Source organism: Eptesicus fuscus, chromosome 10, assembly GCF_027574615.1.
Source record: "Eptesicus fuscus isolate TK198812 chromosome 10, DD_ASM_mEF_20220401, whole genome shotgun sequence".
Taxonomy (NCBI): Eukaryota; Metazoa; Chordata; class Mammalia; order Chiroptera; family Vespertilionidae; genus Eptesicus; species Eptesicus fuscus.
Genome location: NC_072482.1, coordinates 1,796,614 through 1,823,186, shown reverse-complemented (window position 1 = coordinate 1,823,186; position 26,573 = coordinate 1,796,614). Strand labels below are relative to the sequence as shown.

Sequence of the window (26,573 nt, the reverse complement as noted above, 5' to 3'; positions counted from 1 at the left end):
GGCACATATCTGTGCTGGCTTTCAACTGGGGGAGGGGGAGCCGGGCCGTGAGGGCCCTGGCATCCAGCACACAACCCTCCCTTCCCTAACCCCAAGCACCAGCAGACCAGCTCACGGCCTTTTCTTCCACTTTATTTCATATTCCCACCACAATAATGACTCCTTTAATTTAAACTAAAAACCAGAGAGGGTGGCAGCAAAGGAATGGGGACCGGGTGAGGAATCAGCGAATCGTCTTGACTGGGCTCTTGAAGTTGCTAGCGGCTTGGAGCTGCAGCTGGTAGGCCATCGGATGGATCTTGAAACCGTAGAGCCTGGGCCGGGGCATAGGTCAGAGAGGCAGCAGGTGAGCCACATGCAGCCCTGCCAGCAGCCTACATTCCGACCTCCCCACCCAGCTCCTCCACGGGCCTGCTCAGTGCTTAAGGGCAGCGGTTCCCAATCGCCTCCCTTCAAGAGTATTTGGGTCTGTATCTCAAATACCCATTAAAACACAAATTCTAGGCTATGTCTGCATACGGATGTCTGTGTCAGTACTTGCTTCACGATTAAACTGAGCCCCCCACCCCGCACCAGAGTAAAGATGATGCTTAGGAAGATAAGCCACACTTGAACCGTGGCTCTGAGGATCTCCTTGCAAAGGCGGAACATCCAAGGTGATGGCAAGAACAGCTGTTGTTTAAATGGTGCCAAACATTATTCTAAACACTTCACATATCTAAGAACACCCTGCCGGGCAGGTACCATCAGCGCCCCACTTTGTGGACCAGGGAACGGAGACACGGGCAATCAGAGAACTCTTCTAAGACCTCACTTTGGGAGAAGCAGACCTCAAAAAGGACCATGCCCAGTCCTCCCTCTCTCTCGGGGTCCCGGGCCTTTCCTTTGACCCTTGGTGACTGTCCCTGCTCCTCACCTGGGCACAAACTGGTTGGCAGGCCGCTTGGGCCGGTACTCGGGGTGCACCATGAAGAGCATGTGAGGGAAACCAGTGCCGAAGTACGCGCCGTCCGTGTGGTGGTGCCTCGAGGACTTGGGTGTGTACACGTCCATGCACTTGGGGCAGTAGAGCTTCACCATGGCCTCCCCGGGGATGTCCGAAAGGCCTGGGAGACAGTCAGACTCAGCGTGCAGGCTCCCCTGACCGTGCCCAAACTCACTCCCAAACACAGCTCCAACTTGCTGAGCCCCAACTCCTCCCCAGAGGACCTGCTGTATGCTGCCCTTCCTTCCAACACTCACCGATGGGAAGCATTGGCTGGTTCTCACAGTACACACGTGGGCAGTAGCCAAAGTCTCCCTGCTGGTATTTTTCCAACTGAGGTGAATAAAATGGCAAGCGTTGGCGGGGGTGGGGTGGGTGTGAAGAGAAGGGGCAATCCCCTCCTCTGCCCAACCCACATCACTCTGTCCCCATTCCTCCTGTCTTCCGCTGGCCCAGCCGGCCCTCGACTCCTCTGCTTCCTTTCCTCCAGTGAGGGAGGCTGCAGACCATCAGAGCCATTCCCTGTTTATTCTGAGGCAGAGTCTCTAACCACTTCCAGCCCAAGGTCACACCTGCCTTCCGGAAAACAGCCCCTTCAGCACAATTCAGGACTGAAAGCCCAGGCCCAGGTTCTGAGGCTCTCCTCAGCCAGACTCCTTGCTGAGGAACCTGTCCTCCCCCTTCCTGCCTCAGAGGACTCGAGCGGAAGCAGAGAGGCCTCACCATCTGGGCGATGCCACGGTTGGTGAGGATGTAGCGGGCGTGGATCAATCCATAAAGCATCTCAGCTGCCTGCTCAATCAGGTCGCTCTGGTTGGGGTTGTCTTCCAGCTCTTCATCTGAAACATGGCCCCGGCCGAAGGCAACCATTTGTCTTACAGCTTTCTTAGGTGCCCTGCCCATCCCCAGGAGCTGCTGGCTACTCAACACCCACCTCTGAGCCTCACCCCACCCATCATGTGGGCCTCTGACCCAGAAACCTAGGCCTCTGACCCTTCCACCAACCCAAGGCAGCACTCCCTTCTCTCCATACCTCTCTAGCCCCTGCCTGCTTCTGCTCCTCCCAACTCCCTCAAGACATGGATGCAAAGACATCAATGGGGAAGATGGAACTCTAGCCCGGAAGGTGCAAGGCAGGAGAAAGAAGCAGGAAGAAGACCGCTGGGGAGACTGGCATTATGGAATAGAGCTGAATTACAGAATCAGAGTAAGAGCACAAGTGGTATGTCACTAAGCTAGTCAAAGGTCAGGTGAGAGATCAAAATGAAGTATGGGATTCGGGGTTAAGGGAGTCAGAAACCAAAAGGAAATTTAGGAAATCAAGAAGCAGATGAACAGGGATTTGAAGATTTAAAAAAAAAAAAAAGCATCACACACAAAACAGCCCTGAGGGCGCCTCACCAGGCTCCAGGTCCAAGATCATGTCTAGAGCTTGTCGATAGTGAGGCACCTGCTCGTTGAGCCCAGTGAGATTGAATTTGTCCTGGATGTAGTCTTCATCCACCTGTCAGGATGTGGAGGTGAAGAGGGAACTCAGAACACAATTCTTGGCTTTGACCTGAACAAGTCGCTCCACTGATGCCTTATCCTCAGCACAACTGCTTCTACTCCCCACTCCCAACTCAGCACAGGTACTGGATCTCTATCCTCAGTTCACACACACCCCCTCCCATAAAAGCTTTGGCTTAAAAAACCCCAAAACGACATGTATTTATTTACCTAATTTTTTTTTAACTTTTTAAAATTTGTTGGTTTGAGAGAGAAAGAGAAAGAGAGAGTAAAACACCAATTTCTCGTTCCACCTACTTATGCACTCAGTTTGCTTCTTGTACATGCCCTGACTGGGGCGCAAACCCTCAACCTTGGCATATCAGGATGATGCTCTAACCAGCTACCTGGCCAGGGCCTAAATAGGTTTTTATTGATTTTAGGGAGAGAGGGAGAGGGAGAAAGGGAGAGCGAGTGGGAGGAGGGAGGGAGGGAGGGAGAAGGAAACATGGATGGTGACCTCCTGCACACACCCTGACCAGGGATCGAGCCAGCAACCCGGGCATGGGCCCTGACCATGGCATCGTTGACCTTTCAGTGCACGGGACTATGCTCAACCAACTGAGCCATACCGGCTGTCGCTGGAGAGAGGTACTACCATCTTCACTTCTGTTACTAACCAAAAAGACACACATTCACTTGTCCAGTATTACACTGCTGGAGGGTGGTGGGCCCCAGTCGTGCCACTTCACCACAGGTTGGTGGGTCACTGAGGGGACTCTGCCTGGACAGGAACAAGTTTCCGGGGAAGCATGTGAGAGGTGTGCAGAGTGTCTGGGCAGGCTGTATGTGGACAGAGGAGGAAGGTTGAGAACTCACTTCACAGAAGAATTCATTGCCACGGAGCCCACAGAACCAGGAGATCCAGGACACCTCCTCTGAGCTGCTCATCTTCACGTCAGCTGGAGAAAGAGTGTCCGTGTGACTCAAGCTCTCCCTGCCTCTGCTACCTCCCTCCTCCCACTGCCCTCCGACCACGGAAGAATGTGGGGCCACCTTGTCTTAAAGGATCCCAGATCCTGGAGCACCTCTCTTCACCTCCTCTTACTTACACCTCAGCCCCTTTTCTCTGAGATTAGGAATCTTTGGGGTCCCACCGGAAACCGACAGGTCTTGACCTACCCGTCCTACCCACATCCCCCGACGCCCCCGAAGGCCGGCCCCGGCTCGGCTCCCCACCCCCGCAGGTCTCTGCAGGCCCCGCGCCTTTCCCAAAGGTTTCCAGTTTATCCTTTCCAAGCAAGAGCTGGGCCTCCCCTTTCTCATGGCCTGGGGGTGGCCCTACGGTCCCTTTCGCGGGTCTCCTCACATCCCGCCTCCGTCCCTCAAGCCACCCTTTCCTTCCTCTCTCGGTGCCCGTCTGGTTCACTTCCTTCCCCACCCGCATATCGAGGCGCGGGGACCCCCATGTGCCGCGCCCAGGGACAGGGTACTCGGCGCGGCGACAACCTTTTAAGACTCACCGTCTGGACGGGGGCCGGGACCAGGGTGGGGGAGGGGAGTCGCTACTTCCAAGGAACGGCGGCGACGGCTACAGCGCAGGCCGCGGACCCGATCGCGGCAGGCGAAGTGGGGGGGGTGTGTAAACTGAGTGCGGGGAAGAGGGCAACGCGCAAGCGCCAAGGGTCAGGCGCCGCGGTGGATGTCGGGAGATAGAGTTCCTGAGAGGGAGAAACTGGCGAAACCAGGGCAAGGCGAACTACGAATTCCAAGGTGACCCGCGCACGACCCTGGTATCGCGAGGCCCCTGAGGAAGACGCTGGGGGCGGGACGCAGCGAGGCGCCACCGGAAGCGGAAGCCCAGTACCACTCCTGGGCCGGGGAGTATGGGAAACAAAGTTGTGTGATCCCGGGATCCGGGGCGAGAGGCGGTGGGGTAAGGGACGACGCTGGCTGGGTGGCTCCCCGCCGCCCGCTCACACAGCGAGCCTCCGGCCCCCGCGCGCCCTGCCTCGGGGACTGACCTCCCCCCAGCCAACCCTTTGCCTGCGCCAGGCGCGCTCTGGGGACCCCCGACGGGGCCCATAGTTTGCTGAGGGACCTGGGTAGGATGCGCTGGGCTGAACTGGGCGGTGAGAGAACCGGGCGGCCTAGTGCGCTAACCTGAGGTGGTGCCAGCCATTCTGCTGTTCGTCCCTTTGCACTTCTCCACTCCCTCTTAGGGCTTGAATGGGGCCTTCTGCTGCGGGCGCTAAGTGCGACCTTCGAACCCTGGTTGAAGTAATGGTGAGGGGCAGCGTGACGTTATTTTATTTCCCAGTCCTGGGTATTCCATAGGTTTTCTCTCCGCCTTCCCAGGGCCTTTCTTAACCCAGAGAGTGGTTTCCCAGCTCCAGAAAATGAGCTCAGAGCAGGGGCCACGTTGAGGGAGGCGAAGGGCATTGTGGGGCGTTATGTAAGAGCAAGACCCCCCAACTGACAGATCCTCCCCTGTCCTCGCGCCACCTAGGCACGTGGCGCTTTGCGTGAAGGAAGGTTCCAGGGCGGGAAACAACCAGGCGCTTTCTGCACGTTTGCGTCCTCAAGTAATCTTTGTGGGTTTTTCGCAGCCACGCTTGTGTCTTCAAATAGTCTGGCTATTTGATGACGTGACCTCCTTTGGAGTAGCGCCGTTTTGCAGTAGGGATGCAGACTGCCGCCTCTCCCCAAATTTGCTTCCTGCTTTCGGAGGAGTGTCAGGTGTTTTTGTTTGAGAAGACGACACTCGAAATAGCCACTCAAAATAGGATGGAGGAAGACTTAAGAGCCAGGCTGACTGCTTTTCTTAATCGTTTGTCTTACAGAGTGATGAAGTAGTTTCAGAGAGAGGCCGTTACTATTTATTGTTGATGAAGCTGGGAGTGAGGGTGGAAAGCAGGACCGCTGAGCAACTGCCTCATGGAGTCTTTGTTCACCTTCACTCTCGGGCATGGTCTGTTACTACAGGGCTTCCTGTTCTCCCACGTGATCTATTGCCTTCGGCCCAGTAGGGATTTAGGTTGTGGCATCACTTTTGGGGCGGGAGAGGTTTTTTTACTCTAAGGCTACTTCCCTTCATCCCAGCAGGTCTCTGGAGTGGCTTGCTGGTCTCGTCTTCCCCTTGCCTAGTCTCATTTTTGAAGCTCTCCCAAGCCATGTCCAGACCCTCCCTCATCACCTTCACCCCAGCCACTGACTCCAGTGACTTCTGGAAAGATGGGCAGCAGCAGTCACAGGCTGAAGAGCTGGAGCCTACCTTGGATGGGGCTGCGGCCCGGGCTTTCTATGAGGCCTTGATTGGAGATGAGAGCAGCACCCCTGAACCTCAGAGATCACAACCTGAACCTGCCAGTGAGAGAAAGAGGAAGAAGAGAAGAATGATGCGAGAGGCTGCAACAGAAGCATCAGGAGGACATGGTCAGAGGAGATCCCTTGAGGCTGAGGACAAGATGACTCATCGGATACTGAGGGCAGCCCAGGAGGGGGACTTGGCAGAACTAAGAAGGCTGTTGGATCCCCAGGAGGCAGGGGGAGCTGGGGGGAATATCAATGCTCGGGATGCCTTCTGGTGGACCCCCCTGATGTGTGCTGCCCGAGCAGGCCAGGGGGCTGCTGTGCGCTATCTCCTGGGCCGGGGTGCTGCCTGGGTTGGAGTTTGCGAGCTGGGTGGCAGGGATGCTGCTCAGCTGGCTGAAGAAGCAGGCTTTCCTGAGGTGGCCCGCATGGTCAGAGAGAGTCATGGAGAGACGAGGAGTGCGGGGAGCAGGTGAGGGGAAGCCTTGGCCCATGCCCATCTTCAGTGTGTTCTGCCTTCCTAGCCACTCCCCCCAGCAGAGCGGAAGGTCCTCCCCATCTCCAGTGTAGATAGATAAGGCAGTGTACTAGAACGATTACGAGCATGAGCTCTGGGTTTAAATGCTAACTCTGCTTAACTTGGGCAAGCAACCTCATGTCTAGGTACCTCGGTTTCCTTATCTGAGAAATGGTGGTAATAAGAGCACCTTTCTCATAGGTTTGTTAGGATTAAACGGGTTAGTATATGTCAAGTGTTAGAGCTTTCCACATAGTAAGCACTGTATAAATATTAGCTATAGCTATTGTATTCCTTCCTTGTGAGGTCTGGTTACCATCTCTTTAACTTTCCCCCTCTGGTCTTTCATTGCTAAATGGGGAGGAATGCAATTTGTTCCTAGAAAGACTGGAAGGACCTTGTGGCGCCCCACCCCCACCTCTACCCTTTCTCTGCCCTCAATCCTTTCTCTTCTTCTTCTGCAGGTCCCAATCCCCGTCCACCCAGTACTGTGAGACCTGTGATGCCTACTTCCAAGACTCTAACCACTGCACATCTACTGCTCACCTGCTGTCACTGTCCCGCGGTCTCCGGAACCCCAGTCTGCACTTTGGGATGCCTACCTCCAGCCCAGGCTTCAAGCTGCTGCTGAGGGCAGGCTGGGAGCCTGGAATGGGTCTGGGACCCTGGGGCAAGGGCCGTGTCAACCCCATCCCCACTGTTCTCAAGAGAGATCAGGAAGGGTTAGGGTACAGATCATCATCCCAACCCAGAGTCACACACTTCCTGGCTCAGGATACCCGGGCAGTGGCTGGGAGGGAGAGAGCTCCTCAGGCAGCCACACTGAGCAGAAGGGAGGAGAGAAGGCAGAAGGACAAGGACAAGGCCTGGGAGCGGGATCTGAGGATATACATGAACCTTGAGTTCTGACCTTGGCCAAGTCTGACACTGGACTTCAGCCTGAACTTGTGCGTCTGACCGGGCACTTTGAGTTACACTTCCTGGTGTCTGCTCAAGTCCCAGACACTCAGATTTTTTACCTTTGAGAGAGGGGCTGAGAGTTGAGAAATAAACCAATCATCTCACTTGTTTTGTGTTTTATTTTAAAAATATGTATTGATTGATTTCAAAGAGAGGAAGGTAGGGGGAGAGAGAGAAACAGGATGAGAGAAACATTGATCAGCTGCCTCCTGATGCCCCCTGCTGGGGATCGAGCCTGCAATCGGAGCATGTGCCCTGACCGGGAATCAAACCAGTGATCTGGTGCAGGGAGGATGCTCAACCACTGAGCACCACTGGTGTGTTTTATTCGCTTTTCTGGAAGCTGTTACGGGGAAGCCAAACGAGTCTGGGGACCACATGCAAGCCCCTCCTGAGCCAGAAGGGGCAGCCCCTGCAGGTGGCATGATAGGGTCACCTCCCTGACGGCCCTAGCCCTTTTCAGAGCACCCCACCTACTCAAGACAGGATCTTGGACAGGGTGATGAGAGTGGGGATGGGCTTGTAGGAAGAGGCCAGTGTGGCGGGAAGCCCTAAGATGATGCAGCCTGCACTCTGTTAGCTGACTGGCACCAGTACTCTGGCCTCACATCTAAACTTGAAGCCAAGGTGTTTCACTCCCTGAAAATCCCTGAAGGCGGAAACAGCCCATTCGTCTACACTCGTCTCCCCATACTCCCCTTTCCCTCGTGCTGCTTCTACCAGGTGCCAGGCAAACCAGGAGCTCACAGTTGCAAGCCCAGGAAGTGAAATCTGCTGGGAGGGACAGGGAACAGGACTCCTCACAGCTTTCTTTTCCGGGAAAGCTTTCATGAAGTCATGGACACAAGAACGACTTGCGGAGTGTGGGGGGAGAACCCGAGGCAGGGGGCTAAAGTGGCAGGCGAGTTCTGGGGAGCACTGGCGGCCGGGAGCTCTGGGCGACGAAAATGGGGGGCTGCGCTGATGCACCGGCCCTGACGGCTGCTGACGTCCGCGGGCTGCGCACAAACGTCGCGGGGGGCGGGCCATCCGCAGGGTCCTCCCCGCGAGTTGCGGGCTCCGCCCCGCCTGGCCCTCCCGCGCCCTTGCAGCGGCTTCCGGGCTCGGCGGCTCCGGGCGCCTTCGGGAGGCCGCGGCCCACTGTACCCCGACGCCTGGGTCCCCGGACAGCCCCGCCCACTGTACCCCGACGCCTGGGTCCCCGGACAGGCCCGCCCTTTGGCTCGCGACTGCGATCTCCGAGGACGTCTTTGGCCTGACCTTTCCGAGGCCGCGTCTCAGCTGCGTGCGGGGCCCGGCCGGCCGCTTTGTAGGCTTCGCAGCCCTGCAGTTCAAGGGATGAACCTGCTGGCCGAGGTTCGCGGGACACCTGCCCCCACCCTCCAATAGGAAACTTCCTATTGCTGAGCCCCCTAAGTCAGCAGCGGGAGCACCTTCCTTCCCTCTTGGATGGAGCACCGCCTCTCCAGTTTTGGGGACACCGTGGGTGGCCTCGGTGAGTGAAACTTGGCGTGCTGTTTGCTGGGAAGAAAACCCGGGAACAGGGAGGACACTGTCGGGCGACTGAGACCTTGTCGGACCCTGAGACTTGGAATCTTGTGTGTGGGGCGGTGAACGCATTTGGATGTACTTCTGAATTGGGAGCACTCACCCAGCAGGTACCTGTGCTGCTGAGCCTGAACAGTGCCAGGAAGCGGCCTCAGGATTTGGGGGTTCATTACACATTCCAACCATGTTCCTGCGACGGCTTGGTGGCTGGCTCCCTCGCCCTTGGAGCCGCCGCAAACCCAGGCCTGACCCGCCCACCCCAGAACCCAGACCCAGACGGGTGGATAGCTCCTCTGAAAACTCGGGGAGCGACTGGGACAGTGCCCCCGAAACCATGGGAGACGTGGGGCCTTCCCAGAGGAAGGACTCAGGGGCCCGGAGTAGTTCTGGGACTGCTCCACAACCAAGCAGGGAGCCCCGAGTTGAGCAACTGGGAAGCAGAAGGATGGATTCCCTCAAGGGGGACAAGACTGGTGCTGGCATTCAAGAGCCGGGGAGACTGGAGGCAGCAGAGGCCATTCCCAAACTGGGATGGGACCCCGTGGACTCAGGTGGCACCAGGAGGTCTGAAGTGTCTCCTGAAGGGGGACTGAGCCCGCCTGGGCCCGCAGCGCCAGTGGAGAAGCCTGGCCGGCGGCAGAAGCTGCTGGGCTGGCTGCGGGGGGAACAAGGAGGGGGAGCAGGGGCTCCCTCGCAGTACCTGGGGGGCCCAGAGGAGTGTCTGCAGATCTCCACCAACCTGACCCTGCACTTGCTGGAGCTGCTGGCCTCAGCCCTGTTGGGGCTGTGTTCCCGGCCACTGCGGGCAGCCCTGGACATGCTGGGCCTGAGCGGGCCTCTGGGCCTCTGGCTGCATGGGCTGCTGTCCTTCCTGGCTGCCCTGCACGGGCTCCATGCTGTGCTGAGCCTCCTCACTGCTCACCCCCTGCACTTCGCCTGCCTCTTTGGTCTCCTACAGGCCCTGGTGCTGGCTGTCAGCCTCCGGGAGCCAAGTGGGGTTGAGGAGGCCACTGACTTCGAGGGTAATAAGTTGGGGAGGGAGGGTGAGGAGCAGAGGGGAGACCCAGGGAAGGGGCTATGACCTCAGAGTGGGTGTGACCAGGCCCCTCCCTCGCCCCAGTGGGGTGGGAGCAAGGGTGAAGACAGTGTGGCCTTTAGGAGAGTAGGGGGCATGACCCAGATTGTAAGCACAGGGACCTCAGGGATGGGGAAGAACCCCAGAGTATGAGGGTACCCACCCACCCACGGGAGAGAACAGCTGCTCAGGGTGTCTGGGTTTATGGACAGTGGGGGCATGGCCCTTGAATTCACCAGCTGTTGTTACTTTTTGATTTTATATTTCTCCTACCTTCAAGTTTGTTTTCCCATCTTCACGTTTTAAAAGCCAAAAAATATTTTTTTTAATGTTGTGGTGGAGAATAAAGACTAAATGGCCCTCTCTACCTTTCAAGACTCCCCAGGGACAGGCAGAACTCAGGCTGGGGCAAGAGGGTGGTTGGGAGACCCAAGGGGTCCCTTGGATCTTGGGACATCTAGGGTAGAATGGGGCTGGATGGGGCGCACAGGCAGCAGGGAGCCTGCAGGGATGACGGTGTTTCTGGGAGTCAGAGGGAGTGGGGATGGTGCAGGTGGTGCTGCCAGAGGCGTGGGTGAGGGGTGGGTGGCCCGGACAGGCGTGTGGGGAAGCACTGGAGCTGGCAGTCCCGTGCAGGGATTAGGGGTTGCTCACTCAGCAATAAACCACTGGCACACCGAACCCTAAATATACCACTAAAGTGAGTTAACTGCCACGCAGTGTCCTTCCTGATGCCGCCCAGCTAGGGGTTAGGTGGTGGGGAGTTCAGGGGAGCTTTGAAATGGGAGTGGGACTGATGTCTGGAGACAAACCCCAACATGTGATGAGGATTGAAAATCGTCTTTATTACTCTTGGAAGGGCATCTCCGGCTTCTCCTCTCTCCACCACAGTCTTAGTCCCACCACATCCATCTGAGGGCACAGATGAACCACAGGTCACTTACTGGACTGCGTGCAGGCCTCTGGTGGGAGGAGGGAGAAAGGAAGAGGATGGGAAGGAAGGAAATCCAGGAAGAGACGCAAGCTTGCTGGTAATGGGTGGGGGAGAATGCGTTCCCTCATTCCTCCCTATCAAAGAAGGGGCCTCTGAGGCCTACTTCCCTCTGTGTCTCACTGCCCCCTGTATCTACTGCAAACTCAGAAGCCTCTCTTGAGTAGCCCACAGCCTATTCCGGCTTCCTCTGGTGCCATCACAACCTATTAACACAATGGAGGGTATGAACACAGCCACTCTGATAATATCAGCCTGTGGTCCTGCCCTCTGGTGACATCACTTGAGTCCCTTTCACCCAGCGCCTGCAGCAGACTTGGTGAGTCCTAGTTCTCTCCTGAGGGACTTTGTCCCCTTACCTTGTTTCCTGGGAGTCAGTAAGAAGGCCTTGGAGTCCAGGCAGGAGGCCAGGGACCGGAATTCCTCCACACACTTCTCAGGAGGGAATGGTGAGCGATCTGAAGGGGCACAGCAGGGCCAGGCCCATCAACGCCTCTACTTAGCAACACCCCTGTGAGGGCCGGGAAGCGCCAGGCCTTCCGGGGATGATGTCACAGGGCCCAGCGTGAGGGGCTCTCCAGCCCCTCCCAGTATCCTTCCAGCCCCCCCCCTCCCCCCGCCTGCCACCTCACTCACTGTAGAGCAGGAAGCGCCGGTAGCCCTGGCCCGTCTCCTTCAGCAGGATGCCACCTGGGCATGAGCTGGAAAAGAGCTGGGTCTTCATGTCGGGGCGGCCTGTCAGGGCGGGTTGGGGGAAGTGTGAGGACAGAGATGCAGAACAAGCCAGCCAGGGGCTTGGAGAGAGGGAGGGCTGGAGAGCGCCAACCTTCAGTTCTGAGCTCTGTGCCCCCTTCAGTCAGGTGGTAGATCCATTCCCGGGGCACACAGGACCCACTTTTCCTGCAGAGGTGGTGGTGGCAAGAAAGAAAGATTGAATGACACCCAACCACACAGTACCAGCCTTCACTTATTCCCTTTTATTCCTTCTTGAAGCCTGGGTCACCCTGGGTTTCAAGCTACCAAGGGATGGTGAGGCCCATCTTTCTCCAGACGAAAACTAACAGAGCCGTCGAACTCAGTGGGCCAACAACAGCGGATATGCCAGTGAACCCGACTCTTCGTGGGCAGGTGCTCACACTTTGGGCCAAGACTGTACCGATTGGTGCCTCTGCCTCCTCACCACTTACGTGCGAATGGCGGCGCGAAGCTGGAGCTGCGTGGGGGCAGAGCCCGCAGCCATGTTGAAGACGATGTTGTCCACAGGGTCAAACGTGGCCAACTCCTCCTCGGTGGGAGCCGCCCCTGCAATAAAATGCCACTGGCCCAGGTGGGGCTCTGGGAACTGGAGAGACAAGGGGAGCAAAAGAGGGTGTGTCCCACTGCGGGATCCATCCAGCCTGTCAGGACAGCAAGACTTCGTGTGGAGGGCTCGGCTGCCTTTTTCCAACTGGGCTTGGATCCATGACGGAGTCACCAAATGACTTTCCCTCTCTGCCTGCCCTCAACAACCCGAGTAACCCTCCAGCCCCAACTTCTACCGTGTCTCCACATTGATGGCCAAAGTACTGATACATTCTTATTTGTCCTTGCTTTTATCATCACAATATTCACACCCTCCTCCTCCCTTCCTTTCACAATGTGGCTTCTGGTCCCTCTAGGCCACCCACTCAAGTGCCTCTGAGCCCCCACTGTAAGCTTCCCCCTTCTCAGTCCATACCTCTTTCCCATCCACGTCCTGAGTGGTCAGTTGACTGGGCTCGGGGCACTGGGAGATGGAATGAAGGAGAATGCCATAGAGGTAGAGCAGCGCTGCCCAAATTTGGTGGAACATCTTCAGGCAACAGGGAGCTGGTATGTCCTTCGTGGAGTGGCTGGTGCCTTAACTATTCTCTCCCCCACTGGCTGCTCAGTCCACTCTGCTTCCAGCCCCCTTGCCTTGACCCTTGACCCTTTACCTGCTAATGAGTAACTTCAATCTTGTTTTCCAAACATGGATTAGTGTTTGGCCCTTCCTCCCCCTCTTCTAGATGCAGCCACTCCACACACACCCTGGCACGTCCAGGGGCTTTGGGGCATTATCAGAAGAGCTGAGCCCTGCAGGTAGAGACAGTGGTCTGTATGCTGCTGTGTTGTGCAGCGTTGGAGAGGTGGGTTCATTCATTCGCTTAGCAAACTTTCTTTAAGTCCCAGCTGTTTGCCAGGAATTGGCTAAGCCTTGGGGACATAAAAATGAATAAGGCATAGGCCCTGGCCTTGAAGAAGTCAGTCTAAGGAAAACTAGCTGTGTAAACAAATCATTGTAATACCTGGTAAGTGCTTTAGGACAGGTTTGAACCAGGTTCTGGGGCATGGCTGATGGGTGGCTTTTTCTCTGGTTTGTAATTGGGGAAATATGTACACCATTCAGAAAGGCTGACACAGTTCATCACATGTTTATTGCCATAAAGGGGGACAGATGGACACCGGTGCTGGGCAGAGTGGGTTCAAGCCCTAACTCTTATTTATTAGACAATCTCTATGCCTGTTTTTTCATCTTTAAAATGAGCAAATCATCAATCTCATTGGATTAAGAGATAATGCATATAAAGCCCTTTGCAAAGGCCTATACCTGGCAAGTCCAAAGGAAATATTCGTTGAAGTAATGCTTGTAAAGTGATTATTAGTTTCTGGTGGGTAATACATTCCCAAATAATAGTACCAAGAGGGTGGAGCAGTTAATGCAATGAAATGTGGGACTTTCTTAATTATAACTTACAGACTGCCAAGAGCGGTGGTGGGGAGGGGAGAGAGGAAAAAAAGGTTTGTCCTGGGATGTGAGGCTTAAGATTTAGGGTATTTGAAGGTTCAGCATACTATTTTCTTTTGGGGTAATGTTTGACATTTTTTATTTAAAAAAACTAAAAAATGTACTGGGGCAGTGAAGAAGTGCTTGACCCAGAGGAGTCTGGTAGGCCTGGATCCGTCAGCTCCCTAGTTGTACTCACTTTATAAAGGGATGTAATAACCACCTCCTGCTGAATGACTTATGTGACAGTACGTCGAACCCTGAACTGAAACAGAAATCGGACCTGGGTATAAACCAAGAATCCCAGAAGGGCAGAGGGCGGGGGCCGAGGCGGCGGAGCAGGAACCCCCGGACCTCGGCCTGCAGAAACCCTGTGGCGGCCCCTTCAATTCCCCGCGGTCGGAATCTAGTGTTTCGGTCCGGTCGGACTTCGTTTGCTCTCAACTCTCAACCTCGGAGGGGCCGTTTTTGGGGGACAAAGTCCTGAGAGGTAGTAATCCCTTAGCTTCTGAAAAACAGCGTGTTCCCTCGGACGCGCACCGCCGAAGAGAAACATGGCACCCGCGCTCCGCAAAACGGCGCTGGACAGAACCGAAATTAGGCCCAACGACACGACCGCACGGAAGACAGTCCGCGAGCCAGCCCCAACCGCCCCGCAAAGGGTGACTTCCGGGGCCGCCGCAGGAGCGGCGCGGCGCGGCGCGGCGCGGGCGGAATTTTAGGTGGCCGGGACAGTGCCGCCTCAAAGTCTCTGCCGGCCAAGACCTTAACACAGATTAACGAGGCACAATCTCTAGTCCCCAAACTCCAAGACCTATATAACCGTCCAAAGCTTCTTGTGGCAGTCATAGAGTCTCATCTGGTAATTCTTTCCCAGGCATTTACAGTGGCCACCTCAATCCCCGATAGCTCCTGCGCGCGCACGGAAGAAAGGAACGGCGCCAGCGAGGGTGGGGCGGTGCCTGTGTGTACGCATGCGTAATGCGACGCACGCAGACGCAGTACGGTCCCCCGGGCGACGGCGGCGGCGGCGGCGGCTCCTCGGGGTGCTCGGCTCCCTCCCATCTAGGCCGGGCCCCGGCCCGTCTCGCCCTCAGGAACTCTCTGTTTGGGGCCGTGGACTTTCTTGTCGTGCCCCACGAAAGTGAAGCTTGGGGACCTGAGGGGAGCCGGAAGTTCCGCCTCGCGATCTCCAAATATTATCGGGGAAACGGAAGTGGCCGTCGGTGGCAGGTTGGAGGTGACCGGAAGTGACGGCACCGTGGGGAAGTCGGGGGTGGACCCGCGGGGTGGTATGTGTATTTGATGTGTGTTGGTTGCGACGCTCTGCTGGGACTCCGAAAGAAGGCGGAAGAGGGGGGCAGTCAGCTAGCCGGTCTGGCCCCCCGTGAGTGTCCCGTCATTTTGGGTCTGTCGTGAGTTAGGCGGGCTCAGTGGGCGTGGCGCGCGTGCGCGAAACCACTTTCTTCGCAGAGTGTAATGCGACTCCCCTCCCCCTTTCTCGCGTTGTCCCAGCGTATCTGGGGCCCATCGCAACCGGTGATGACACTGGAATCCTGCTTCCTTGCTTCCCTGCTCCCTAGTCTGAGTGGCCCACTCTTGGGATTGGCATCGTGGGGCCCCTCCCACCTCCCGTCCTCCAGCTTCCTTTGCCGTCGTCTCCTGCCCTTTGCATTTCTCTCCCTGTGCCCCGGAATCAGAAGGGGGATAGGGGTGGGTGTGAGTGTGTGTGCTAGTGTGGGAGATACTCTTTAGGCATTGGGGCGGAGACTCGGGTCGGGGAGGCTTCTGGGTATATAAAATCAGCTCTAGGCGACAGCGGGCCTCTCTCCCTCTGTTCTTTCCTAGAGAGCTGTAGGCCATGGAGCCCAATAATAGTACCAGTACCACCATGGAGGAGCCTGACAGCCTGGAGGTGCTGGTGAAGACCCTGGACTCTCAGACCCGGACCTTTATTGTGGGGGCCCAGGTGAGACCCCAGTACTTCTGGAAGACTTTTCCTCTTGTAGGCCCTTTAACCTGAGAGAACAACCTGATTTTCTGGTCCTCAACTTTTTTTCCATTGATTTCTTTGTTCATATTCTAGACAGAACATTTTTTGATGTGTTTTGTTGAATAAGGAGCTATGGTTTCTATTGAATGAGCTAGGTTTTGTTCTGCCTTCCTCCACCTCAATAGAACTCCATGCAGAGGGAAATATGGAGGAAGGAGGAATCTGTATGTCAAAGGGATAGACATGGCTCCTGCCTTTGGGAAGGAAAATAGAACACACAGACCCCAAACGCAAGTGTGTCTTAAAAACAAAAAATTGGTTAGGTCTATACTGTGTTTTTAAAGGTGAGAAATCAGAGCCCATAATGCAGTAGAGACCTAATAGAGTGTTGAGTGGAGATACTAACGTGTGGTATAATTTTAATCATTTGAGTTTAACAGCATTGGCACAACTATCCATGTCATTGCTCCTGTAATATTGGGAGACAAAATTGTGAGGGGTTGACCCATGGTTTTTTTTTAATGTATTTTATTGATTTTTTACAGAGAGGAAGGGAGAGAGATAGAGAGTTAGAAACATCGATGAGAGAGAAACATCGACCAGCTGCCTCCTGCACACCCTCCACTGGGGATGTGCCTGCAACCAAGGTACATGCCCTTGACCGGAATCGAACCTGGGACCTTTCAGTCTGCAGGCCGACGCTCTATCCACTGAGCCAAACCGGTTTCCGCTGACCCATGGTTTTTAAAACATGACATTACATGTATTTCAGAAAACCATATAGGCTTTTGTGATTAGATGTGTGTAAACGCCTAATCTTCCCAAGAGTAAGTTGTCTGGTTAGGAAAAATAGTCTTCTTTTTGCTCCCTTCTCTCGTTCTTCTTGGTTGAGTCTTCTTTCCTTAACCTGATTGTCCACCCCATCTTCTTTGTCATCGCTTTTATCTTTGAGACTAAAGTTGTATCATTTTGTGTTTGGGGAACCATATCTTTAGACACACATTCCCTTGTGAGCCAGGCAGAGGAGTGAACAGTTTATCAGTTGGCTTTTCTGTTTCTCACCATGTAATTTTCTCCTAGGCCTAAAAGATACAGTTTATTGTTAGTATTTTGACAGGGAGTTGTCTTAGTTTGGGGTTTTGCACATAATTACCTTACAATCAAGAGAAATGGGTAGTGATTTTATAATGAGGTGGTTTTTACCCCTCACTCCTCCAAGTCAGTTGTCCCTCCTCTGTCCTTCCTCTTCCTCCATTCCCTGACACCTCTTTGTCCCTTCTGTGCAGATGAATGTAAAGGAATTTAAGGAGCACATTGCTGCCTCTGTCAGCATCCCCTCTGAGAAACAACGGCTCATCTATCAGGGACGAGTTCTGCAGGATGATAAGAAGCTCCAGGAATACAGTAAGGGAGTGGGGGAGGCAGTTCGGAGTTTGAGGCAGCTGTGCAGAGGGATGAGCTGAAACCGTGGGCTTACCTAATATATATATATATAAATATATATATAAATATATATATATATATATAATTTATTTATTTATTTTTTTGCAGATGTTGGGGGCAAGGTTATCCACCTGGTAGAACGCGCGCCTCCTCAGACTCAGCTCCCTTCTGGGGCATCTTCTGGGGCAGGGTCTGCCTCAGCCACCCATGGTGGGGGACCCCCACTTGGTACTCGGGGGCCTGGGGCCACTGTTCATGACCGGAATGCCAACAGCTATGTCATGGTTGGAACCTTCAATCTTCCTGTAAGCTTGTGTCCCACCTGAGGTGGTTTTTGTGGTGAAGGATAGTGTTGGTTGTGGTGACAGCCAAGAGCTCAGTGTTTAGATTGGGTTTGGAGGGCCCTGTGGTCTGCTAATGGCCTCAGATGTGAGAAAAGGATGGGTCTCCAGAGAATGAATTGGAGATGTGGGGGCCTTAGTACTTGGCTTCTCCCAGAGCAACTTCCCTTACCCTTTCCCCAGAGTGACGGCTCTGCTGTGGATGTTCACATCAACATGGAGCAGGCCCCAGTTCAGGTATCACGGGGCCTGGGAGGGTCAGGGAAGGGGATCTGGGAGGAGCCATGAGGTGGGATTGGACTTGGCTAAGGAGATGCTGGGACCTGTTTCAGTAGGCTCTGGAGATCATGGCTTTCTTTCAAACTTGCCCTAACTCTCCCTCTCTCATCATAGAGTGAACCCCGGGTACGACTGGTGATGGCTCAGCACATGATCAGGGATATACAGACCTTACTATCCCGGATGGAGGTAAGTGGTCTGTCACTCTCTCCCTATCCTCCCTACCCCTTGTCTCAGCCTGGGAGTGAAAGCGTGACTGGCCGGTTCCTTTCATTTTGTGTTTTTTTTCTTTTTTTTGGTCGCTTCTTTTCTAATCTGGTCTGTTCTCTGCAATCTTCATTCTTTGGGCGGAAAAAATGATCTATGAGGCTATTTTGTCCCTGCCAGTCCTCTTGGTGACTGGTGTCTGGGAAGTTTGTTTTACACTTGTCAGATAACTCTCGTGGCATTTTTTTTTAATTAAAAAAGAATTTTATACTTTATAACTTTTTTTTAACTTATTTATTGATTTTAGAGAGAGGAAAGGGGAGAGAGAGAGAAACATCATTTTGTTGGTTCACTCATACAGTTGTTGATTGATTCTTATATGTACCCTGACTAGGGATCGAACCCCCAACCTTGATGTATCGGAAGGTTTCTTGAACCAACTGAACTATCCGGCCAGGGCCTTTAATTTTTTTAAAAAACATGTTTTTGTTGACTTTAGAGAGACAGAGGAAGGGAGAGGTGAGGGAGAGAAACATCAATGAGAGAGAACCATCAATCGGCTGCCTCCTGCAAGCCCCCTACTGGGGATTGAGCCCGCAGCCCGGGAATCAACCGGGGACATCTGGGTGTGTGGGTTGACGCTCAGCCAACTGAGCCACACCAGCCAAGGGAGGGCCTTTAATTTCTTAATTATGATATTTGATACTGAAATGTCCAAATTTCATTAGTTTGTGCTGTGTCTGCAACCTATGGCTTTTTCTCCTGAAGGTTAGGAAACCATAATCTCTACTTTTTGTTAGTAACTCATTTGCAAGAATTTCAGGTATTTATTAAGCCTCTGATTTGTCAGTCTTACGGTGGTTGCTAGGGAGTCCGACATACAGATGCAGAGCCTTGCCTCCAGAGCACTTTGTCCACTCATGCTCCTTTGACCTAGCGGTCCTCTGCAGCAGGCTCACCCTGACTCTCCCCCACTTCAGTGTCGAGGGGGGCCCCAAGCACAGCCCAGTCAGCCGCCTGCACAGACACCGACTGTGGCCCAGGAACCAGGAGCCTTGAGCTCTCAGCCATCAGATCCGGGTGAAAGCGAAGCGCCTTCTCGGGAGCCCATGGAGGCAGAAGTGGAGGAGCGTGCCCCAGCCCAGAGCCCGGAGCTGACTCCTGGCCCAGCCCCAGCGGGCCCAACACCTGTCCCAGAGACAAATGCACCCAAGTGAGAGATGGAGGGCACTTTTGGGAGGGGTTTGGGATCCTGAGTGGAGGATGAGGAACAGGACCGGTGTGATGGGGAAAGAGGGATTTCTTGGAGGTCTTATGTGGAGGTGGTTGTGGTCAAGGAGGGGCTCTGGAGTAGGTGAAAGAAGTTAGGACTGGGCAGCTGAGCTGCACTGTTCTCCCGGGGCAAGGAGAAGCAAATGCTGCTTCCCGACCAGACTCTCCCTGGGTTCGCAGAGGCCCCGTCTTCTGATGGGCCAGCATCTTGCCCTTGTAGGTGCAGCCTGTGCAGTAGGCAGGGTGGAAGCAGTTCATCTCCCTCTCCCCATCTTCCCGTGGGTGGGGCTAAAGGACAGCTCTGCTAGTCCAGGAAGGGATTGGGCCAGGGTTCTGGGAGGCCAGGAGAGACAGCAGATGTGGTCCCTGTCCACTGAGGTGGGAAACTGAGGAAAGCCTCTTGGGGTTGCCCACAGCCATCCTTCCCCTGCGGAGTACATCGAGGTGCTCCAGGAGCTCCAGCGACTTGAGAGCCGCCTTCATCCCTTCCTGCAGCGCTACTATGAGGTTCTGGGTGCTGCTGCCAGCACGGACTACAACAACAACGTGAGCCCGCCCACCCCCCAGCCCAGTTCCCCCAGGTGGAGCAGGCTGACACGCACATCCCCCTCTCCCCACAAAGACATTGTCTGCAAGATGATGATTTCTCCCTAGATTTGTAAGTAAGTGGTCTTCCCCTCCCTTTCAGGAGAGGTACCCACTCTCTCTGTACCTCTCTGTCCCCTGAGTTGTTTTATTTACTTATTTATTTATTTTTAATGCTCACCTAAGGGTATTTTTCTTTTTTTAAAAAAAATATATTTTTATTGATTTCAGAGAGGAAGGGAGAGGGAGAGAGAGACAGAAACATCAATGATGAGAGAGAACCACCGATTGGCTTCCTCCCGCACGCCCCCCCCCCACTTGGGATCGAGCCCACAACCCGGGCATGTGCCCTTGATCGGAATTGAACCTGGGACCCTTCTGTCTGAACACCGATGCTCCATCCACTGAGCCAAACTGGCCAGGGCCCGAGGTTATATTTCCATTGATTTTTAGAGAGAGTGGAAGAGAGAGGGAAAGACAGAGAAACATTGATGTGAGAGAAACACATCAATTGGTTGCCTCCTGCACAAGCCCCAACCAGGGCCCAGGCTGGGGAGGAGCCTGTAAGCAAGGCATGTGCCCTTGACCAGAATTGAACCCGGGACCCTTTGGTCCACAGGCTGACTCTCTATCCACTGAGCCAAACCGGCTAGGGCTAGCAAGTTTATAAAGTAAGGGAGATTAGTAGATGATGACATTGATTCACTCTAAGGTCTGTTTTAATAGGAAATTGTGTATTCAATAGAATTTTCCAAAGATTTGGTCTCTGCAGAAGCTTCCAAGGCTACACCTAAAGGTTTAGAGGGTGTGATATTCTCAGGTGTTGCTTTGGTTAGTCGGTGGATTCCAGCCTGATGTTTTCTGCCTTTTGTGTTTCTCTTTTCCCCCTTGCCTTTGGCCTGGGGCTACAGCAAGAGGGCCGGGAGGAGGACCAGCGCTTGATCAACCTGGTGGGGGAGAGCCTGCGGCTGCTGGGCAACACCTTTGTGGCTCTGTCTGACCTGCGCTGCAATCTGGCCTGTGCACCCCCTCGACACCTGCATGTGGTCCGGCCTATGTCTCACTACACCACCCCCATGGTGCTCCAGCAGGCAGCCATCCCCATCCAGGTGGGGTGGGCCGGCCTGCCCGAGGGGGAAGGGAGGGCTATTGGTGGGATGACCCAGGATAGCTATTGGACTTGAAGGAGGTTAGGAGGAGAGGAGGCTTTGAAAACGGATGACGAAGGATAAGGGAGATTTTAGAAATACGTCATGGGGTGGTGCTCTGGGTTAGCGTCTTTTTTTCTCACTTCTTTCCCACTTGTCTGTCTGCTCCAGATCAATGTGGGGACCACTGTGACCATGACTGGGAATGGGACTCGGCCCCCCCCGACTCCCAGTGCGGAGGCATCTCCCCCTGGTCCAGGGCAGGCCTCACCCCTGGCTCCCTCTTCTGCCACTGTCGAGTCAACTGAGGGGGCGCCTCCCCCAGGGCCGGCTCCTCCCCCAGCCGCCAGCCACCCGAGGGTCATCCGGATTTCCCACCAGAGCGTGGAGCCCGTGGTCATGATGCACATGAACATTCAAGGTGAATTAGGGTTGGTGCGAGGGCGAGGAAGGGGGCGGCCAGGGCTGCTGGTGGTAGCAGAGGGGTCAGAGTAGGTGTGTGTGTGTGGGGGGTGGGGGGGGGGGGGTGGGGGACAGGGACTGCTTGTCCTTGGAAATTTGTTTACATAGAGAAGGGAGCACCTCCTCCCCGTCTAGATGGTGGGAAAGGCAGGCAGGTATTCTAGGTGGGGAATGGGGGCCTGAAGGACTCCCATCTCAGGAGGATACAGTCAGGCCTTGGCCCCACTTGTCTCAGGACCACTCTCTCTGTCTTCCTTCCCAGATTCTGGCACACAACCTGGTGGAGTTCCCAGTGCTCCCACTGGCCCCTTGGGACCCCCTGGTCATGGCCAGACCCTGGGTAAGAGTGAGGGCTTCAGAGCAGGCTGAGCTCTGGGTAGAGAAGGGGTAGGGCCAATTGGGTGGGTTGAAGGGGTCCAGGTTCAAGGTTACATCAGACCCGCCCCCCAGGCTCCACCCTCATCCAGCTGCCCTCCCTGCCCCCTGAGTTCATGCACGCCGTCGCCCACCAGATCACTCATCAGGCCATGGTGGCAGCTGTTGCCTCCGCGGCCACAGGTAATGACCTGGAAAGGGAGGCCTGGGAGGAGGGCCATGGTCCATGGTGGCGGGTGTTGTTGGCTGGCGAGCATGGGCCCGGCCCTCAGCCCTGTTTGGTCTCTCCCCTGTGCCATGCACAGGACAGCAGGTGCCAGGTTTCCCGGCAGCCCCGACCCGGGTGGTGATTGCCCGGCCCACACCTCCACAGGCTCGGCCTTCCCATCCTGGGGGGCCCCCAGTCTCGGGGACTCTGGTGAGTAAGGGTGGGAGAGTTTTGTTAGGGGTACCTGGGGAGGGAGTCTGTGGTAGTGCATGGAAAGGGCAGGGCCAAAAGCCCCTCTCTCTCAGCAGGGTGCTGGTCTGGGTACCAATGCCTCTTTGGCCCAGATGGTGAGCGGCCTTGTAGGGCAGCTTCTTATGCAGCCTGTCCTTGTGGGTGAGTCCTCGTTCTTCCCTCAAACTTCAGCGATTTCCGTGGCTCTGAAGGCCGACCCTCCCTCCCTGACCTCCTCCCTGGTGGTTCCCAGTTCTTGCCGGCATTGCTTGTCCTACCTTCCTGCTAGAGGACGAGTGGAGGTGCTGTGGGGTCGTGTTACTTTTTAGATCTCACCTTGTTGCTTTTGGTCCCTACAGCTCAGGGGACCCCAGGAATGGCTCCACCTGCAGCCCCTGCCACTGCGTCAGCCAGTGCCGGCACCACCAACACGGCCACCACAGCTGGCCCTGCCCCAGGGGGTCCCACCCAGCCTCCACCCCCTCAGCCCTCCACCACAGATGTACAGTTCTCTCAGCTCCTGGGGAACCTGCTGGGGCCCGCAGGGCCAGGTGCTGGGGGGCCTGGCATGGCTTCTCCCACCATCACCGTGGCGATGCCTGGTGTCCCTGCCTTTCTCCAAGGCATGACTGACTTCTTGCAGGTGAGTGGCTGGCTTGTTCTTCGTTCGTCCTCTCTTTGCCCAGCCAGGCACTAGTGTCTTGTTGCCATTATATCACCACCTGGAAGGAGCCCTGGGGAGCCATTGACTCTGAGTCCCCCATTTTGGAGATGAGGAAACGGGGCTTGGAGCGTGCGTGTCACTGCTTTCTGACCTAACTCATTCAGAGGGGAGAGGCGGGTGCTTGGCCTCCCTCTGCTGCTCAGTACTGCCCACGCATGTTCTGCTGTAAGGAGTCGAGTAGAGTAGAGCTCCCCATTTTCCAATCTTCTCTGGTTCGTACCCTCCTGATGCCATTTTATGTCCTTATACCCACCCTCACCTCATCTTCTGTTCTTTATGTCTTCTCTCTTGTCAGGCAACACAGACGGCCCCTCCGCCCCCCCCGCCCCCCCCACCTCCACCTCTGGCCCCGGAGCAGCAGACCATGCCCCCACCAGGGTCCCCTTCTGGTGGTGCCGGGAGTCCTGGAGGCCTGGGTCCTGAAAGCCTGTCCCCGGAGTTTTTTACCTCAGTGGTGCAGGGAGTGCTGAGCTCCCTGCTGGGCTCCCTAGGGGCTCGGGCCGGCAGCAGCGAAAGCATCGCCGCTTTCATACAGCGCCTCAGTGGGTCCAGCAACATCTTTGAGCCTGGGGCTGATGGGGCTCTTGGTGAGCATGGGGGCGCCTTGGTTGGTCTTCTCCAGGAAGGGGCAGCCAGGGGAAGGTGGATGACCTGTGTTTGGGGGTATTGCTAAGGTGGGATGAGGGTGATGGGCCGGGTGGGTGGGTAGGTCAGGTGATAAAGACGTTGCTAACTTCTGCCCCTGTCCACAGGTTTCTTTGGGGCCCTGCTGTCTCTTCTGTGCCAGAACTTCTCCATGGTGGATGTGGTGATGCTTCTCCACGGGCATTTCCAGCCACTGCAGCGGCTCCAGCCCCAGCTGCGATCCTTCTTTCACCAGCACTACCTGGGTGGCCAGGAGCCCACACCTGGTAACATCCGGGTAAGTGAAGGCCTGGGTCCCAGAGCTCTCCTCCTCCTCACCTTGAGTACCTAATTCCTGACTCGGTGTATCTGTCACCTAAACTGACTATCCCAGCCCAAGCAGTCCTGGTCTGGGGTGGGGGAGGAAGTGTTTGAGGACTGAGACTTGAATCTAAACTTGTGCTGTGTGTGTGTCTCCCCCCCACCCCATAGATGGCAACTCACACATTGATCACTGGGCTAGAAGAATATGTTCGGGAGAGTTTTGTGAGTAACCCTTCCCCATCCCATCCTCTCTTGAGTCTGGTAGGATAGCTTCTGTTCCTCCTGCCTCCTCCTCGACTCCCAGGGTCTTGGGGTTCCTCATTTTTGGTTCTTCGTTTTGTCTCTCAGTCTTTGGTGCAGGTTCAGCCAGGTGTAGACATCATCCGGACGAATCTGGAATTTCTGCAGGAGCAGTTCAATGGCATTGCAGCTCACGTTCTGCACTGCACAGGTCAGGCCAGCTGGGTCGGGGAGCACGGCGTGGTGGTGTGCAGGGCGGCAGAGCCAGCACTCCCTCATTGTCTTGCCCACAGACAGCGGATTTGGGGCCCGTTTGCTGGAGTTGTGTAACCAGGGCCTGTTTGAGTGCCTGGCTCTGAACCTGCACTGCTTGGGGGGACAGCAGATGGAGCTAGCTGCCGTCATCAATGGCCGAATTGTGAGCACCACCCGCCCAGATCCCCCAGCCTTTTGTTTCCTCGGGTTTCCATTCTCTTTGGTGTCCTGCAGTTTCATTTTTCTTCTCCAAACTGCCATGCTTTACCCTTTAATACCTTTCGAAAGCTGGTTGCGGGTTTTGTGTTTGAGTCTGCTTTCTGCCCCTCAGCGTCGCATGTCTCGTGGGGTGAACCCGTCCTTGGTGAGCTGGCTGACCACTATGATGGGACTGAGGCTTCAGGTCGTGCTGGAGCATATGCCTGTGGGCCCAGATGCCATCCTCAGATATGTCCGCAGGATTGGTGACCCCCCACAGGTAAAGGCCTGAGGATGGGCTGTGGGATCCGGGGACTGCAGGGAGCTGGAGAGATTTAAGAGGGCCTTCTGTGTTCTCCTCTGTCCAATTTCACAGCCACTTTCTGAGGAGCCAATGGAAGTTCAGGGATCAGAGAGAACTTCCCCTGAGCCTCAGGTACCAGAGAGAGGCTGAGGGACCAGCTGACCGAGTGGAGGGATGGGGGTGGAGCTCCGTGGGTTGAGAACGCTGACTCTTCCTGCTGTCTGACTTGCAGCGGGAGAATGCCTCCCCAGCCCCGGGAACAACAGCAGAAGAGGCTATGTCCCGAGGCCCACCTCCTGCCCCTGAAGGGGGCTCTCAAGAGGAACAGGATGGAGCTTCAGCTGAGACAGAACCTTGGGCAGCTGCAGTCCCCCCAGTAAGTGTCAGGTGATCAGCGGGCAGAGGCAGCTGAAAGTTGTGGCAATGACTTCCTAATCTTTTTCTTTCCCAGGAGTGGGTCCCTATTATCCAGCAGGACATTCAGAGCCAGCGGAAGGTGAAACCCCAGCCTCCCCTGAGCGATGCCTACCTCAGTGGTATGCCTGCCAAGAGACGCAAGGTGGGTTTGCCTCTTCCCTGAGGATCCCTCTCTGTCCAAATCCCCATCATGCTTAGAATCAGACGGAGCTGGAAGGAGGGAGTTTCAGTTTAGCCCCCATTTAATGGACGAGGAACCTTTGTGGGACTCAAGACGTGCTCACGGCTGCCCCATTAGTCTGCCAGCAGCCCTGTCACCCGCAGCTCCCCATCCCTGACGAGGGCCCAGTTTCCTTACCGTGGGTTTCCTCTTACGGACCAGATAGCTTTGAAGAGCGAGTCCAACACATTCAAATGCTGTTTTTGGCCAGAGCCAAACAATATTAAGTCAGCACTTCAGCTGTTAAAACACATGGGACTATTTCCCTTCTTTCTCCTGGCGTGGATATCGGTTGACTCATGGAAAGGGTGAGCTGGGTGGTGGCACTGGATCTGACGTTGATCCTCTTTTCCCTCCCAACCCCGTCCCCCAGACGATGCAGGGTGAGGGCCCCCAGCTGCTTCTCTCAGAGGCCGTGAGCCGGGCAGCTAAGGCAGCCGGAGCTCGGCCCCTGACGAGCCCTGAGAGCCTGAGCCGGGACCTGGAGGCACCAGAGGTTCAGGAGAGCTACAGGCAGCAGGTGCCCCCACCTTGAAGCAGAATAGGGATGGTCTAGTGGGAGGGGTTGGGCTAGGGTACCTCTTCCCCACATCCCTTCAGAGATGAACTGGTCAGTCTGCGGTTCCACTTGATGTTTTTAAGGTCTTTTTCCCTAGTGGCATTTGGGAAGGCTCAGCGATGCCTTACTGGGCTACTGACAATGTGTGAGCTGGTGGGGAAGTGTTAGCTCTTGAGGGATGGCCTTGTGTGTTTGTTGGGATCCTAGGGCCTTGGCCAATGCCCTCCAACCTGCTTGTTCTCTTTCTAGCTCCGGGCTGATCTACAGAAGCGACTGCAGGAAGATCCCAACTATAGCCCCCAGCGCTTCCCTAGTGCCCACCGGGCCTTTGCTGAGGATCCCTAGCTCTTTGCCCCTCCCTCATCAGGGGACCATTTCCCCCCTCTTCCTTCACAGTATTTAAGAAATAAAAGTCAGATTTTCCTGGCCCTTTTGTCTGTAAATTGTGTTCATTACATAGTCTGGGCCCCTTAAATCTCTGAAATTGACTTTTAAAACGTAAT

At 55.3% G+C, this 26,573-nt stretch overlaps 5 protein-coding genes across 28 annotated transcripts; 3 read left to right on the top strand and 2 right to left on the bottom strand.

The window, feature by feature from the left end:
- Positions 1-111: 111 nt before the first annotated feature.
- Positions 112-4,725, bottom strand: CSNK2B (casein kinase 2 beta). Of its 3 annotated transcripts, none has more exons than XM_054721910.1 (7): positions 4,637-4,725; positions 3,353-3,435; positions 2,387-2,489; positions 1,709-1,824; positions 1,243-1,318; positions 917-1,106; positions 112-314 (listed from the first exon to the last, which is right to left on the bottom strand). In XM_054721910.1, the coding sequence occupies exons 1-7, from the start codon at positions 4,653-4,655 to the stop codon at positions 224-226; spliced, it is 678 nt and encodes a 225-aa protein (XP_054577885.1). In that variant the 5' UTR covers positions 4,656-4,725; the 3' UTR covers positions 112-223. The 3 variants fall into 3 exon arrangements, with proteins under 3 accessions (XP_054577885.1, XP_008155575.1, XP_054577886.1); XM_008157353.3 differs by lacking the exon at positions 4,637-4,725 and adding an exon at positions 3,997-4,124; XM_054721911.1 differs by lacking the exons at positions 3,353-3,435; positions 4,637-4,725 and adding an exon at positions 3,154-3,192.
- Positions 4,326-7,366, top strand: GPANK1 (G-patch domain and ankyrin repeats 1). Of its 5 annotated transcripts, none has more exons than XM_008157354.3 (3): positions 4,326-4,409; positions 5,579-6,257; positions 6,767-7,366. In XM_008157354.3, the coding sequence occupies exons 2-3, from the start codon at positions 5,647-5,649 to the stop codon at positions 7,209-7,211; spliced, it is 1,056 nt and encodes a 351-aa protein (XP_008155576.2). In that variant the 5' UTR covers positions 4,326-4,409; positions 5,579-5,646; the 3' UTR covers positions 7,212-7,366. The 5 variants fall into 5 exon arrangements, with proteins under 5 accessions (XP_008155576.2, XP_054577883.1, XP_054577884.1 ...); XM_054721908.1 differs by having other exon boundaries at positions 4,335-4,578; XM_054721909.1 differs by having other exon boundaries at positions 4,347-4,409; positions 5,576-6,257.
- Positions 7,367-8,751: 1,385 nt separating this feature from the next.
- Positions 8,752-10,252, top strand: C10H6orf47 (chromosome 10 C6orf47 homolog). Its single transcript, XM_008157355.3, has one exon. The coding sequence runs from the start codon at positions 8,995-8,997 to the stop codon at positions 9,889-9,891; it is 897 nt and encodes a 298-aa protein (XP_008155577.2). The 5' UTR covers positions 8,752-8,994; the 3' UTR covers positions 9,892-10,252.
- Positions 10,253-10,698: 446 nt separating this feature from the next.
- On the bottom strand, positions 10,699-12,763 carry APOM (apolipoprotein M). The gene is made up of 6 exons (XM_028133734.2): positions 12,594-12,763; positions 12,064-12,218; positions 11,703-11,776; positions 11,513-11,611; positions 11,236-11,334; positions 10,699-10,847 (listed from the first exon to the last, which is right to left on the bottom strand). The coding sequence occupies exons 1-6, from the start codon at positions 12,705-12,707 to the stop codon at positions 10,822-10,824; spliced, it is 567 nt and encodes a 188-aa protein (XP_027989535.1). The 5' UTR covers positions 12,708-12,763; the 3' UTR covers positions 10,699-10,821.
- Positions 12,764-14,670: 1,907 nt separating this feature from the next.
- On the top strand, positions 14,671-26,499 carry BAG6 (BAG cochaperone 6). Of its 18 annotated transcripts, none has more exons than XM_054721785.1 (26): positions 14,672-14,894; positions 15,510-15,630; positions 16,941-17,058; positions 17,206-17,402; positions 17,622-17,675; positions 17,832-17,906; positions 18,905-19,137; positions 19,613-19,742; positions 20,693-20,890; positions 21,101-21,350; positions 21,654-21,731; positions 21,842-21,949; positions 22,072-22,184; positions 22,280-22,367; positions 22,565-22,848; positions 23,225-23,516; positions 23,682-23,851; positions 24,046-24,099; positions 24,226-24,328; positions 24,411-24,535; positions 24,704-24,850; positions 24,947-25,006; positions 25,107-25,250; positions 25,326-25,433; positions 25,885-26,031; positions 26,320-26,499. In XM_054721785.1, the coding sequence occupies exons 2-26, from the start codon at positions 15,523-15,525 to the stop codon at positions 26,413-26,415; spliced, it is 3,480 nt and encodes a 1,159-aa protein (XP_054577760.1). In that variant the 5' UTR covers positions 14,672-14,894; positions 15,510-15,522; the 3' UTR covers positions 26,416-26,499. The 18 variants fall into 18 exon arrangements, with proteins under 18 accessions (XP_054577768.1, XP_054577767.1, XP_054577772.1 ...); XM_054721788.1 differs by having other exon boundaries at positions 14,672-14,901; positions 22,283-22,367; XM_054721783.1 differs by having other exon boundaries at positions 14,672-14,901.
- The last annotated feature ends 74 nt before the right edge of the window (positions 26,500-26,573 follow it).